The sequence below is a fragment of the Pseudophryne corroboree genome, chromosome 12 (genome assembly GCF_028390025.1).
Source record: "Pseudophryne corroboree isolate aPseCor3 chromosome 12, aPseCor3.hap2, whole genome shotgun sequence".
NCBI lineage: Eukaryota > Metazoa > Chordata > Amphibia > Anura > Myobatrachidae > Pseudophryne > Pseudophryne corroboree.
Genome location: NC_086455.1, coordinates 28638967 through 28654486, shown reverse-complemented (window position 1 = coordinate 28654486; position 15520 = coordinate 28638967). Strand labels below are relative to the sequence as shown.

General features: G+C 43.7%; 1 protein-coding gene across 7 annotated transcripts in view; it reads left to right on the top strand.

The window, feature by feature from the left end:
• The window catches only part of SIPA1L1 (signal induced proliferation associated 1 like 1), a 396543-nt gene that overhangs the window by 346224 nt on the left and 34799 nt on the right, over positions 1-15520 (top strand). For 6 of the 7 annotated variants that reach the window (XM_063947278.1, XM_063947276.1, XM_063947275.1 and 3 more), the window contains 4 exons: positions 355-633; positions 1067-1219; positions 5044-5168; positions 13974-14092. In XM_063947278.1, coding sequence (XP_063803348.1) covers positions 355-633; positions 1067-1219; positions 5044-5168; positions 13974-14092 — 676 coding nt within the window. The remainder of the gene's footprint in view (positions 1-354; positions 634-1066; positions 1220-5043; positions 5169-13973; positions 14093-15520) is intronic. The other variant, XM_063947277.1, reaches the window with a different exon arrangement.

Here is a 15520-nt window from a genome sequence, read left to right as displayed (position 1 = left end):
TAAGAGGGCCCTGCTCGCAAGTTTACAATCTATAGGGGGCTTTGCTAAATTCCCAAGAGATTAGAGCGGCCTTCCCTATCCACAGTAAAGTGAGCGGTCCAGGGGCTTGATGACGTGATTTGTGGGGAATCACACAACCATAGAGCCACTGACCAATGCTGCAAATTGCAGTAGTGAGGGAGGCGGGTCTGTGTCACGCCCCCTGCGTCTTCCACCAACATCTGCCCTTTGGTATCTCCTGGAGGGCTGTCATAAAATGTTGCCAAGTATGACTAACAAGGACTTTGATAAGTGATAAGGTTTTATCTTACAATTGCTAGGTGTCAGCCTCTAACTAAAAGTCTTCTCTTTTAGAGGTTGCTCAGAGATATATCGCATGCCTACAGTAGAGTATAAAATGAATGAGGGCATCCCGTATGAGCTGAAATTCCCATTCAGGAATAACAACAAATGGCAAAGGAACGCGGCCAAGGGGGATACTGCGCAATTGAGACAAGTTCCCTCTCAGCTCCAGAGTCCGGCCTCATCGAGAGTCTCTTCTGTTAAAGGAGATGGAAAAATACAGACACCAGAACGTACCGCAAACATTCCAAGGAGTATTTCCAGTGATGGGCGTCCCCTGGAGAGCAAGAGGTGAGATGAGGTCTTTAATGAAGAGATTCTAGGACTAGACTTAGTTATTCATGTTGACGCATGGAAAGTGGGGAATGGCACAAATTGATTGAATATGAAAGATGCTGTCTCTTTAATGTCCTTACTCCACGCCATATTTTGCTGCAAAGGTTCCTATTAAAGTTAAGGTGCAGTTTTCCTGTGCTGTCTGATTTGGTAACAACTTAGACAAAGTTTTGTGAAGCAGCTAATCCCCCGTGTCCTCACCGGGTTGTGTTTGTGAATTTTACTACTGTCATTTTATTTTTATTTTGGATCAACTTCCACTTGACCACCTTTTTACTTCATTAATCCTTTTTTTTTTCTTATTTAGCAAAGTGCTGCCAGTTCTTTATAGTTGGGGAAGAAATGACATACTATGTGCAATAAATATATTTTATCTGGTTTTAATAAGGCTGTCTCCAGGTTCAGAGATGTATGTCTCTGTTTCGTCTGTCGCTATGGGCCGATCTCCGCAATGCCGTAACTCTCCTAGCAATATTTCCGCCTCCAGTGATACCATCTCGAGAGGAGGCTCCCACCGCAGGCAGCAATCTATGCCTGAAGGGTATGTCATTCCTCCATGCTTTCATTGAGAAGCTCAAGCACTTTTGGCTTGCTGATTGGTTGACTTGCAATGTGTGGCTATAGTGTTGGTAAACTTCAAGGTTTCCATTCTCACAGCATTTTCCCGAGTGTGGGTTTTATTGGATTCATTTATTTTAATAAGTACAGTTTTGGTGTGCATTAATTGTTAATTGTTTAAACAATGGGTTTTTCTGCAGTGAACATTGTAATGAGTGGGAGATCTGGATTGTTCTTACCCATTACTTGGTAACTCTGCATTCTGCCACTGTGTGCCTCTCACTGGTACTTTCAGCTGCCATCCAGTGTCAGAGCTGTTAGACTGTTACCCGCCAAGTGCCATAGCACCTGTGCCAGTTTGACTGTTTTTGGCTGATGGTCCTTGTTTTGTGCCCATATCAGCGCAGTTGACAGGTGGTGGTTATTTTTGGTTTTATTTTAAATCGGTTTGGTTATATTGCTTTAAAAATGGATGTATTGAAACCCAGCTGATTCATAGTAAAGGAGATATACAAGGTACATGACCGCAAAATAACCTACTGTCAAGACATACAGTGAGTGGATAAGCAAAATTGATTTGCCCCATGTCCCATATTTTAATTTCAGTAGAATGAGCTTCATTTTAAGATGCTAATTATTTCAGTCCTTTATACATTCTTAATAAATTGGTTCATTTTGGAGCTAGACTGTTTTTATACATTTCATAGACAAAATGTTGTCTTCAGACTTGACAGTAGTTTGATAATTACGGTTCTCTCTGCTCTGACCTGTTCTGTACGTCTGTAGTGTTACCGTCTAGAATAACCTGAAAGTATAACTAGGCATTGAAGTAAGGATGACCATCAATGGCAAAGCTGTGAGTGGCCATTGATGGTAACAAACTATGCTATGGAAGACCAGCGATGGTTTCACCCACTGATGGTCATCCCGGTTCGTTCACTGATTGACCCACAGGCAAATCAGGACTTGGGTGCGGGGCATGTCCCAGCACTTGTAAGGAAAAAAAATTAAATGCTTCTATACCGTTGATAATGGGAAACCATTTGGTTCTCCCCCATCGATGGCAAAAGCATTTGACATCGGACACAGACCATTTATTATATTGAATCATTGATGGTCGATGGCCATCCCTACATTGAAGAGAGGGACCATTGGTGTTGAGTGGCACAGATAGAAATAACACGCAACATGGTGCTGATTTTTTAACTAGAAAAATCAATACCGTTTAAGCATTCTAATTCTATATTTTAAGGTGGTTTAATAGAAGAAGTTGATCCAAAATGAAAAGAGGTGGTAAAATTCACAAGTGTGCCTATAAAATCTCCAATATCGTGGCAGGTTCTGTGGCTGGCTGACTTCAAGACTCCATTTCACCTGGTTTTTATCAGCCACAGAACCTGTGTAATTAATATGTGTTTAGAATTAAAGGGATGAGGTGGCAACCCTAGGTATACTGTACTCAGTATTCGGCGGTTTTATTGTAGGTTTTAATGCAGTAATTTTCTTAAGGGCCATATATTGGCGCACATTGCCTTACAAATATTTCTGCTATACATCCTGTGACAAAAAAATCCAACAAATATACCCTTTGAAAATTTCCAGTTTGTATGTATAATTGGTAGATGGCTTGGTTAGATAATTGTCTTCTATAAATCCTCCAGAATTTTGGAGAACTTTGTATATATTGTGTTTTCTCACATAATAATATGACCTTTTGCTTTTCTGTAACTAATGTGAATAAACACCAGTGACTTTACTGCTATCCCGTATAATAAGCAGCGGACATGTATGTGCATATGCGGTCATGGGTTAAATCATATTAACATGATAATACTGGAGCTCCATCTTTAATTAAATGCATAGTCATTTAAGAAAAGAGGAGACTCGCAGAATGTTACCGTTTGGACGCCTAGAGATACGAGATCACAGCAGTATTCCCTTTTATCTTCTTAGTGACTGTGAGCAGTGTCAGTCACCCAGAGACCAGGCAGATGCGACTATGAAATGTCTTGTGCTCCTGTTGATAATGACTTGTTTATTTCCTGCAAGCGACTTGGTGTTATACTCCTGCTTTGCTGTTGATTGCCTTGGTGGTTGACGTTGCACAGTGCAGACATTTATATATTCTATCACAGAGTTAGTATGTCAGTCTGCAGAGAAAAGGAACACACTTAAAAATAAAATTGTACTAAGCATAAACTAATGAAATACTTTCTATATTATCTCTGTTAGGCTACGTGTGTGTGTGTATATGTATATGTGTGTGTGTGTGTGTGTGTGTGTGTGTGTGTCTGTGTGTGTATATATGTATATATGTGTGTATATAAAAGTATGTGTGTATATTTATATATACACAGTATGTATATATATATATATATATATATATATATATATGTGTGTATACTGTATATATAATATATATAGAGAAAGAAGGCGTTGAGAAACAATGTTAGCTAAAATCTATGGGTGTAATTCAGACCTTACCGCTGCAGTGCATTTTCGCACAGCGGGCGATTAGAGGCGCAAACTGCGTATACACCGCAATGCGCAGGCGCGACGGATGGCTGCAAAGCGAATCGCCGGCCAGCGACGGGTTTGTGTGAAGGAACCATTTGCACGGGCGATCGCAAGGAGATTGACAGGAAGAGGGCGTTTGTGGGTGGCAACTGATCGTTTTCAGGGAGTGTTTGGAAAAACGCAGGCGTGTCCAAGCGTTTGCAGGGCGGGTGTCTGACATCAAATCCGGTCCCGAACAGCCTGATGTGATCGCAGCGTCTGAGTAAGTCCTGGGCTGTGCAGAGACTGCACAATATCAGTTTGTGCAGCTCTGCTACACATGCGATCGCACACTTGCACAGCTAAAATACACTCCCCGGTGGGCGGAGACTATCTGATCGCAGGGCTGCAAAAATCGCTGCCCAGTGATCAGGTCTGAATTACCCCCTATGTTGCCAGCCTATACTTTGAAAGTGCCATCCATTCCAATCATTAAAAGTTAATCATAATAAGACATGTAAGTACAAATACACATACAATTTATATGAGAATGATTCCATGTAGCACCTAATGAAGTACACGTTCTTCAAGTACAGGTTAAACATAAAATAATATCGCCAAAAAAATCAGCAGTTGCTTTCTTCAACAAGGGGAAGGTTTATCAAAGTTTGGAGCAGGTTGTGGAGTAGATTCATGAAGCAGTGAAAAGAGTGGAGAAGTTGCCCATGGCAACCAATCAGCTGCTCTTTATAATTTATAGAATGGGCTTGATAAAGGTTGCCATGGGCAACTTCTCCTCTGACTCACTTCTCTTCTCTTTTCACTGCTTCGTGAATCTACCAGAGTGTTCGAAAAAATGACAGCTGTGAGCTGATTGGTTGGCACTTTATTTCTCTCCATTCTGTGTCAAGCCTTGATACATCTCCCCCACAATGATATGTTAAAACTAAGCACACCTACTATTTTCTTTTATTTTTGCTTGGAAAGACATCCTCCGTGTAGGAACCTGTGTGACCCATGGCTCCAAAGAGCACATTGGGGCAGATGTATTAACCTGGAGAAGGCATAAGGAAGTGATAAACCAGGGATAAATGCAAGGTGATCATTTACATATTGGAGCTGATTGGCTGGTGCATTAACAGTTAGGAGGTGATTGGCTGGTGCGTTTATCACCTTGCATTTATCACTGGTTTATCACTTCCTTATGCCTTCTCCAGGTTAATACATATGCCCCCTTGTTAGCTTTTGTGTCTCGCTATGGACCTGACTAGGTATATATTTATCTTCATAACCTTGTTTCCTTTTAAACAGGTTCGGAGTTGGCCGCAGATCACCGGCTTCTATCGACAGACAAAACACCCAACCGGACATGTTGGCCGGTGGGAAATCCACGCCCAGCTGGCAGAGGAGCGATGATAATGTTACTGATCAAATAGGTAATTATAGCTAGTGAAAGAGATATCCTAGCATGTTTGTTATGTGCACTAGAATTACACTTTCCACCACAACGTTACTGTACACCACAAATGACACTTCATAGTGGCCGTTCTACCTTACTCACTAAAGCGTTTTTGCAACAGAAAAGGGATCAAAGTTCCCATAACCTCAATTCATCATAATGTGATAACTCCCCCCAAGGGGAATTTCCATTTTTAAGTAGCAATAAAATGATATCATTTCCAAATGTGTCCTCATGCATGAGGCCTCAGTACGCCATGCACCGCAAGATTCCTGGCGTGTGTGAGCCGGAAGTTCCCATGAAGCTCTGCTAACGTAGTGCGTCTTTTTTTTGTTGCCGAAAATGTATTTTATTCCCATCGCTCTGTAAATAAGACGCACAAGCTGATTTAAAATCTTTTGTGGGAAAACACTGTAACGTAGCATTTCATATGCAGATACAGCCGCAGTCGCACACAGAATTTAGGCGTGCCGCATATCGTGCGTCTTAACCGCATAGTGATGCAAATAAGACGCATTTTCTGGGAGGAAAAATGCACAAAAGAAACCTGGCGTTAGCAAACCTGCTCACGACTATGGGCCTAATTCAGAGTTGATCGCAGCAGCAAATTTGTTGGCAGTTGAGCAAAACCATGTGCACTGCAGGGGGGTCAGATGTAACATGTGCTGAGAGAGTTAGATTTGGGTGGGGTGCGTTCAAACTGAAATCTAAATTGCAGTGTAACAATAAAGCAGCCAGTATTTACCCTGCACAGAAACAAAATAACCCACCCAAATCTAACTCTCTCTGCACATGTTACATCTGCCCCCTTCTGCAGTGCACATGGATTTGCTGCTGCGATCAGATCTGAATTACCCCCTAAGTGCGACTAGAATGGCTGTTTAACGTTACTGCAGCAGCGTAGGAGGAGTACACTTCTGTTTGTCAGACAGGCAAAGCCAGGAGAGAGCGGAGACCCTGTTCAATACAGCAAAAGCAGAAGACTTATTGTTTCATTAGAACATTTGTGGTGTATAAGCACACGGAATTTGTGAAGATGCACTGTATGTTCTATTGAAAGATAAGGTGGAATCGCCTCCATGGCAATCCTTCTCTCTGCTGTAAGATCACGTTATGCTTTAATCATTTGTATACATGTAAATACTGTTAGACTATACCAATCAAACATATAAACCACCTCTGTCAGATGCCTTTCTATAGAATTTGCATTTCCATTACATTACACAATGAATCTGTCAGCTGATGTGAATTACTCGCTGTATAATGAATCAGCAGGAGGTCTGGAACTGTGTTTCGTGCATATATTCCTGTTCCTTTTTATTAGACATGCTTGTGCTATATGAAAGCAGTCCCACCTGTGGTGAGAGATATGAGTTTGGTAGATGGTAACATGTTGTTTAGCATCATGTCTTCTCTCTTCATCCACTAAAGAACTGCATATTACTAGCACCTGTACCCGCAGCACTGTCCTGAGTCTTCCTGATCAGTGTCCTGTCTGTCAGATGCATTTGTCGTGGACTGGTAGGAAAATGTAACCGCATTGCAGAGTGGGCTTGGGATTCATTTGAACCTGGTTTTTGTCATTGTATAATATATAGATGTGTCCACATTCAACTATGTTCATATTGCGCCAAGTAGCCCCATTTAGCGCACAGTGGACTTTGTGACTTAGGGGGACATTTACTAAGCAGTGTTAAGAGCGGAGAAGTGAGCCAGTGGAGAAATTTCCCCATCAACCAATCAGCAGCTCTGTATCATTTTATAGTATGCAAATTATAGATGTTACTTCAGTGCTGATTGGTTGCCATGGGCAACTTCTCCACTGGCTCACTTCTCCGCAGTTATCACTGCTTAGTAAATGCCCCCCTTAGCCACATGAAAACACTAATTCTAAGTGGGGGTCATTCCGAGTTGATCGCTCGCTAGCAGTTTTTAGCAGCTGTGCAAACGCTATGCCGCCTTCCACTGGGAGTGTATTTTAGCTTAGCAGAAGTGCAAACGTTTTTATCGCAGAGCGCTTGCAAAAATTTTTTGTGTAGTTTGAGTAGCTCAAAACCTACTCGGCGCTTGCGATCACTTCAGATTATTCAGTTCCAGATTTTACATCACACACCCGCCCAGCGTTCGCCCAGCCATGCCTGCATTTTCCCTGGCACGCAGTATTGAACGAGACACTGTAAAGTGCTGAGTAATAACTGCAGTATTCAGCTCAATAAAGCATAAATCTCAGTCTCTCAATACTGATGCTCATTGGAGCGGTGATGAATATAAGATTAGCACATATAATATAAGCACATTACTCACAGAAACATTGTAAAAGTATAGGAGTACTGTATACATTTCTGTTTTTATAAATGTCACTTTGTGGTGTTTCTTTGTGAAGTATAAAATTGGGGTGACACATTTAGAGAAAAGTTCTCCCAGTGTTGTGACTATGGGGTTGATTCAGTTGGATGTGACTTTTTGGCGTGGGCGAGTAAGTGCAGCTATATGTCACACATACAGTACTGCTGGACTTGCAGATTTTGGGGGCTGGGTACAAAAGTTCACAAGTCCAGTGCGAGATCAGGACAAGTTGGCATTTCCAGTGGCAACTCATATCCTATCACATCTAATTGAATTGATCCCTAGGTGTTTGTTTGTATTGAACCCTATGTGTCTTTATTCATACTGTGGCCAAATAAAAGTCAAAAGGTGCTGTCCCACCCTAATACAGGGGCAGGTGCGTATACCGCGAGTTCAGGCTGTAATGTGTAGATAAGAGTAGGGAGAAATCAGGGGGTTTCATTTAATGACTGTGGTTTATTATTAATCCCACACTGATTTCTCAGTGGCTTGAAATACAGTTGTTGGAACACCTGAATGAATAGTCACAGTCTTAGGAATACACAAATACAATAGCAGTTGGACCCTTTGGATGGGGGGGCGAGGGGAGGGGCATTAATGACACTGACGCAATGACATCACCCTGTTGAACAATAAATCAGCAATATGGCAAGCACCATTGCCAGCTGGGAACTCTCTACAGTATTGTTGCATTTTAAACAATATGGAGATCAGCGATACCAGTCATTATTCATAATATATTTAACGAAATGGCTGATACAGTTGCTGCTCATAAGATGGTTTCACACTACAGCACAACAAATATTCTGTGACATTGCTCATAATATACTTTCACGTTTAAGTCCTTGAGCGATGACCATTTGTTCTGCCCATGTATACACGCCAGCTGGCATGTTAGGAACTATATAGGACACCAAGAGCGATTTCACATTTTTGCTGAGTGCAGAGATCTATCTATACATCCTGCATCTGCATATGGGGTCTGGAGGGAATGTTTAACCATGTGTATACATGTATACGTGGATGGACTTGGCACTCCCTTGTAAAGATAATTATGCTCCGGTACCCTCTGAAGAATGATGGACACGTTGTAGATATAAACACAGCGGCACTCAGAGTCCTTTAGTCAAAGTCAAGGTGTATTAAACATCATAACAGACACCAACGTTTTGGGGCCGCAGCACCGCTTTGTCTAATATTTATATATTTGTATGTTCCTTATTGTGTTCCATCCCCCCCATATGCAAGTTCATTACTGGACCCCTTCCCCCCTTCCATATTCCGTATTGTGTTCTAGTGCCCATGTTTTCCCTATTATGCTGTTTGTGCAAACTACCCATTGGGCTGTAAGATCTGTACTGTCTGTGGTCCCGCAGAACCCCATGGTTACGTACCTAAAAGTTTGTTTCCTTGTTTTCCCCCATAATTGCCAGGGTTCCTCTTATAGGTGGCAGCAGCATGACAGCGACGCTGCGGGTGCAGACATGTAGTCAGGTGCCGCTTGCTGCTGGAGAGCCGGGATACAGGGGCCTGGTGGAGGTGGAGGAACGGCCATGGGGACACCCTCGGAAGCCATAGTTACATCTGCCTCCTATGTGCTTTCACATGACTTGATGTTAAACATGTCTGCACAGAGGAAGCGCTGAGACACTATGTGGTACAGCCTGATGGCGGCGGCTGCACCTGATTGACCCGCAGCAGCAGCCAGCGCAGTATAGAAGGAGTAGAACGCATACAGAGACATCCTTCAGTGTTTTTTCTAGATGAATTAATTGGCGCCCCTAGGCAGCTGCCTTCTGATAGAGCCGGCCCTGGCTGTTTTTGCTTAATAGGTATAGGGGTATATGCAATTAGCGGCGAATCGCGGCAAATTATCGTCCGTTTTTCAATTCGACACAATTCGACAGGCTAATTTCGGCAAGTGGGTGCCAAAATTGACCACATGCAATAAAAAACGGATTCGACAGTCCCGCTGCCGAAAAACGGCCGATTTGACGGATTTGTTCCGTTTTTTTAAAAACGGGAAAAAACTCGGAAAAAAATGGCGTGGGGTCCCCCCTCCAAAGCATAATCAGCCTCGGGCTCTTCGAGCTGGTCCTGGTTCTAAAAATCCGGGGGGAAAATGGACAGGGGATCCCCCGTATTTTTAAAACCAGCACCGGGCTCTGCGCCTGGTGCTGGTGCAAAAACTACGGGGGACAAAAAGAGTAGGGGTCCCCCGTATTTTTTACACCAGCATCGGGCTCCACTAGCTGGACAGATAATGCCACAGCCGGGGGTCACTTTTATACAGCGCCCTGCGGCCGTGGCATTAAATATCCAACTAGTCACCCCTGGCCGGGGTACCCTGGGGGAGTGGGGACCCCTTCAACCAAGGGGTCCCCCCCCCAGCCACCCAAGGGCCAGGGGTGAAGCCCGAGGCTGTCCCCCCCCCATCCAAGGGCTGCGGATGGGAGGCTGATAGCCTTGAGAAAATGTAAAGAATATTGTTTTTTTTTCTGTAGTACTACAAGTCCCAGCAAGCCTCCCCCGCAAGCTGGTACTTGGAGAACCACAAGTACCAGCATGCGGGAGAAAAACGGGCCCGCTGGTGCCTGTAGTACTACTGGAAAAAAAATACCCAAATAAAAACAGGAGACACACACCTTGAGAGTAAAACTTTATTACACACCTGTCGACACACACATACTTACCTATGTTGACCCGCCGACTGCCACGTCTCCTGATCCGACGATCCGGGGTACCTGTGAATCAAATTATACTCACCTCAATCCAGTGTCCAGATATAAATCCACGTACTTGGCAAAAAAACAAACCGTATTTACCCGGACCATGCACTGAAAGGGGTCCCATGTTTACACATCAGACCCCTTTCCCCGAATGCCGGGACACCACGTGACTGCTATTAGTTTCACCCACCAAAGTGTGGCGGATTGAAAATGACGAATTTACTGTCTAAAAGCACTGTTGTCGAATTTCCAAACTTCAATTGAATGTACTTTTGTCGAATTGCCGCATTTGTACCATTGCAGAAAAGTCGAATTTGACAAAAGTCGAATTTTAAAAAGTCGAATTTGGAAAGTCCGCTTTTTTGACGTAAAGTACTGTATTGCATTGTCGATTTTTTTTTTATTATTATTTATTTATTAACAGTTTCTTATATAGCGCAGCAAATTCCGTTGCGCTTTACAATTTGAAATAACAATAACAAACTGGGTGATAACAGTCATAGAGGTAGGAAGGCCCTGCTCGCAAGCTTACAATCTATAGGGAAATAGGCATATGTACACAAGGAAAGGTGCTATCTATTGCATAGAATGAGAAGACATGTGAGGATATGTGTGGACTGTACAGAGTGGATGTAATTTGATAGGAAGGTTTATGAAAGTTATGTGGGCGGTTCAGGAATTTGATACGCTTGCCTAAAGAGGTGAGTTTTGAGGGAACGCTTGAAGGTTTGGAGACTAGAGGAGAGTCTTATTTTCGAAAAAGTCCCGTTTTTCGACAATTTCGGGAATTCGACCGCAATTGCATATACCCCATAAGAGCCATCATTGTCCGAATTGTAAAGAAAAAGCAACATAGTACTATAGATATAAGGATGGAAAAACAAATAAACAATCACCTAATTTGTAAAAATAAAGCTAATGCAGAACAAGACAGAATCTTTTGTTGCTTAGAAAAATAATACATATACAGCTACCTTGAAGAAGTGAGATTCATTCTGTGAAATGAGGAGTTGCTTAGTAACAGCAGATTCGGCTCTGGCCATTCCTGGATTGTGAAGCCATCTGTTCCGTTAGTGTATGTCTCACCATGGCAAACCAGCAATTAAACTGCTTCGTAATTTCGTAGAGGGACAGAATGTGTTTTTTTCCTGCGCAGATGTTTTGTTTCTGTAGCTGATGAGTGGATTCATTTATAAGCCATAGTCATTTCTTGTAATGTAAATGTGATTGATTGTGTGCTCTAACAGAATGGTGCAGTCGCAGTGGATATTACCAAAATACCCAGATTTGTAGCCATATAGATGCTCTACATCCCTAGTTCTTCTCCAGGGTAACTTGCTGTGACGTTAAGTTGTACTTGATACATTTTCTGTGATGTTTGGGTAGGACATGCAGTTAATGAGTCAGATTCCACCATTAGCCTTATGAATTATTGCATTAGCATAAGGTAGTAGGTCTAGGGTCCGCATCCGCAGCCACGTTACGCCTGACTCCGAATCTGCCACATAGGGAAAGCAGTGTCCTGAGTATCTCCGGCCCAATGCATCGGTATCCGTTCACATGGTCGACCATGTTATGGTCGACAGTCATTAGGTCGACCACTATTGGTCGACATTGACATAATCGACATGGACACATGGTCGACATGAAAAGGTCGACATGAGTTTTTTAACTTTTTTTTTCTTTTGGGGAACTTTTCCATACTTTACGATCCACATGGACTACGATTGGAACGGTAAAGTGTGCCGAGCGAAGCGGTAGTGGAGCGAAGGCACCATGCCCGAAGCATGGCGAGCCATGCGAGGGGACGCGGTGCACTAATTGGGGTTCCCAGTCACTTTACGCAAAAAACGACACCAAAAAAAGTTAAAAAACTCTTGTCGACCTTTTCATATGTCGACCTTTCATGTGTCGACCATTTTCATGTGTCGACCATGTGTCAATGTCGACCATGTCAATGTCGACCAATAGTGGTCGACCTAATGACTGTCGACCATAGCATGGTCGACCATTCATACCGGAACCCAATGCATCACAGTAGGATTTTGTTAAGAAAAAACTACTACTACTTTCTATCCCTGTATCTTTTGGAGAGAAAAACATGTGGACTACAGTTTGGGTGCCAATTTCACATTTTGCATAAATTGTATTATGTGATAACTATGTACAATTCATTCTATTCTTCTTCATAGCACATATATTGCTTTTAAATGTAGTAGCGCCGAACATTTTAATTATATGCAGAGGCGTCACGCACCTCTTATGCACCCGGTGCGGGCGCAAATGGGGTGTGGCTTCGCTTGAAGGGCGTGGTTTCGTGAGAGGGGGCGCTGCTAAGCACCCTGACCCACGTTATTGTCACTTTGGGGCTCCGGGAGTTGCAGGCTGCCCTTGGAGACTAGCGTGTCTGCAGTGCCGGCTCCTACACGTGACAGGAGCCGGGTTGCCGCACGAAATGTTACAGTGCAGCACCCGGCTCGTGTCACTGAGCAGGAGCCGGCACTATGGTGTCACCCCTCACCAGCCTGGCGACTCCCTTCTTTGCATCCCTTTATTGAGCGGGTTGTGCCGGTCGTACTTGTTTATCTTTGTGCGACCAAGTCTCTGAATCTGTATACGAAGTGCTATACAATGTAGCAGCCACAGCTTTTTTTTTCCAATACAACTTGTTCTGCTCCATATACTGACTCAGTCTCACACAATATACAAGTGTCACATATCACATTAATCAGCACAGTCTCCCCGTGCATCCTAGTCGCATCACATTGCAATTTTGGCAAAAACAGGTGCCCAATGTTAGCAGAGTTGCACAGGACCTGGTGGCTCACTGATGCCAGGCATCTCGCGCTGCATGGCGTATTGAGGCTGGATGTATGAGGACACATCTGTATCTAGATTCTCTGGTATTACATGTTCTTGTGTAGCCTCTGATCAAGAAGAAGCAACACACTCACTTAGCCCTGCATGTATATACTTTAGCCATTTAAACAGCTGTATTCCCACTATTTGCATAGGTTTGCCAACAGTCTGTATAGATTGGGGCAGAAAGGTCAGGTGGGGTTGGGATGTTTTTTTTTTTTTTTCTCCTGAACGCCGGGATCCCGACAGCCGTTTTTTTTTTTTCAACTGCATCCCGCTGTTCCCACTGAGCCTTATGGAACATGAGACAAAAGCACCTTTATTTTATGCAACAAAATATACAGTATATGTACAGATCACATAGGTAATTCCAGCCACGTGTTTCACAGCAGTAGTTCCCCTGGTGGTGTGTTATGTAGATATATAGCGATTCCACTATAGATTATGTGCCTGCATAGTGGAAGGCAGCAGCTGAGTCTTTCCCATGCATTTGGAGCATTGCACGTTATAGCAGAGTCTGATAGAATGAGGGAGAGTGTTCCTTAGGTGAATGAGCACCGCCATATCCATACTCACTGGTGCAATATTTTTATTTTAAATTCTTTATAATTCTCATGCAAATTGTCATTTTAAGGGGATATTTAACAAAGGATGGAACACCTCTGCCATGTTCCTCTTTTCAGCTGTTATGTACCCTGCATTTTAAGGTTGTTCTGCCGTGTGTTTAAAATTCATTTAAATGCTAATTTGGGTTGATGTTCATGAATAAAATGAATCACCACAGGTATCGTTACATGCTGTTGTAATATTTAAACAAAAGCCTTTAAACGGGTCTATATGTTTTCCAGAGCCGACGTGTCATCTACCTGCTGTGTCTAAGGTCCATCCATCATACAGAGACAGCCCCACAGGAAGACTCATCCGACAGGACCCCGTGCTTCATCTCTCCCCCCACAAACAGGGACAGGTACGTTCTTCTCTCTTTTCTGAACAGCCCACATTCAATCATTTCTGTCTTGTAAGAGAGTTCTGGGGGGAATGCCAAATGCATTGGATAAAAGGGTTGGATAAGGGTGACCGGCAGTTGGGATACTGCCGGTCACCATGACAACGCCGGGATCCCGGTGTTTAGATTGCCAGCAAATGGGGGAGGGAGGGGGGGGGGGATGGGACCTAACGCAACGAAGCCCCTTGCAGGCTCGCTGCGCTCTCCAGAGGTTCTATTCCCACTCTGTGGGTGTCGTAGACACCCATGAGTGGAAATAGTCCCTGTCAGTCGGCATGCCGACTTTTGGGCTTTCCACCGGTCGGGATTCTGGTGTCGGTATAGTGACTGGTGATCTCTCGACCACCGGTCACATAACCGCATCCTGGATAGAAATACAATAGACTTACAATGCACAAGTGATGCGTGTGTTTTTGTTGCTTTTGGGACAGTATTTTTAATGAAAAGATCAAAAGAAACCTACAAATAGCATATAAACAGGGCAAGCATAGCTAGTATTATTGAACAGGACTGATGCTGTAGCGGCAGATCGGCATATAAAAGGCCTGATTCATATGTGGTTGTTCTTGAAATTGCTGTTGCTATCTTTTAGCGTTCACAATCGCGATTGAATGCGAATATGGGCAGAAGCTGACCTGAGCATAGGGACGCCGGCTGCTATTGCATTGTTTCCGTCCTACGGCATACAACTGCTGATACATCTGTACCATCGCTACAGATCGTGTTATGTCGCCGAATCTGAGGGCCTCTCTAGGGTGAGCGGATCTCCGGTAGCAAGTCCAAACACCAATCGAAGACTGAAGGCAGTGGCCTATATGCAGGGCAAGATTCAGGCTCGTAGTGGACCCTGGGGCAAAAAGGTTCCGGGGGCCCCTGCCACCAAAATTCCAAGCCCCCCTTCCCCGCCCCCAAGCCCCCCCCCCCCCCCTCCGATGCTGCAGATGGAGGAGAAGGAAAGACGCAGAGGGGAAGCTCTGATGGTCGCTCTGCAGCTACAGTGGTCTCGTGCACCGCCACTGGCTGCAGTAAATGACCAGCGTGAGCCGTCTGGCTGCTGGATGGGAGTGGGCAGGATTCCCAGGACTTAACTGGCTACACTTTTGATAGCAGTTCCTCCGGTAACAGCAGCTCCGGGTCCTAGTGCCCACCAGCTGTAGCAGGAAATCAGAAGCATGGCCCCAGCTCTCAGAACACTGGTTGTCCATTTTTAAAAAATGATGTGCCCTGTTGCGCTACCAAATTATTTATGCACATTTTATGCATATAATTCAAGCTCTCTGTCTCAAAAAATATTATTTTCAAGTCAATATTTTATTATAATAACGTATGTGTAGTATCTGGCTTTTTGCTTTTTTGGAGTGTGGATTAATTCCGTAGCAAGAACCACAA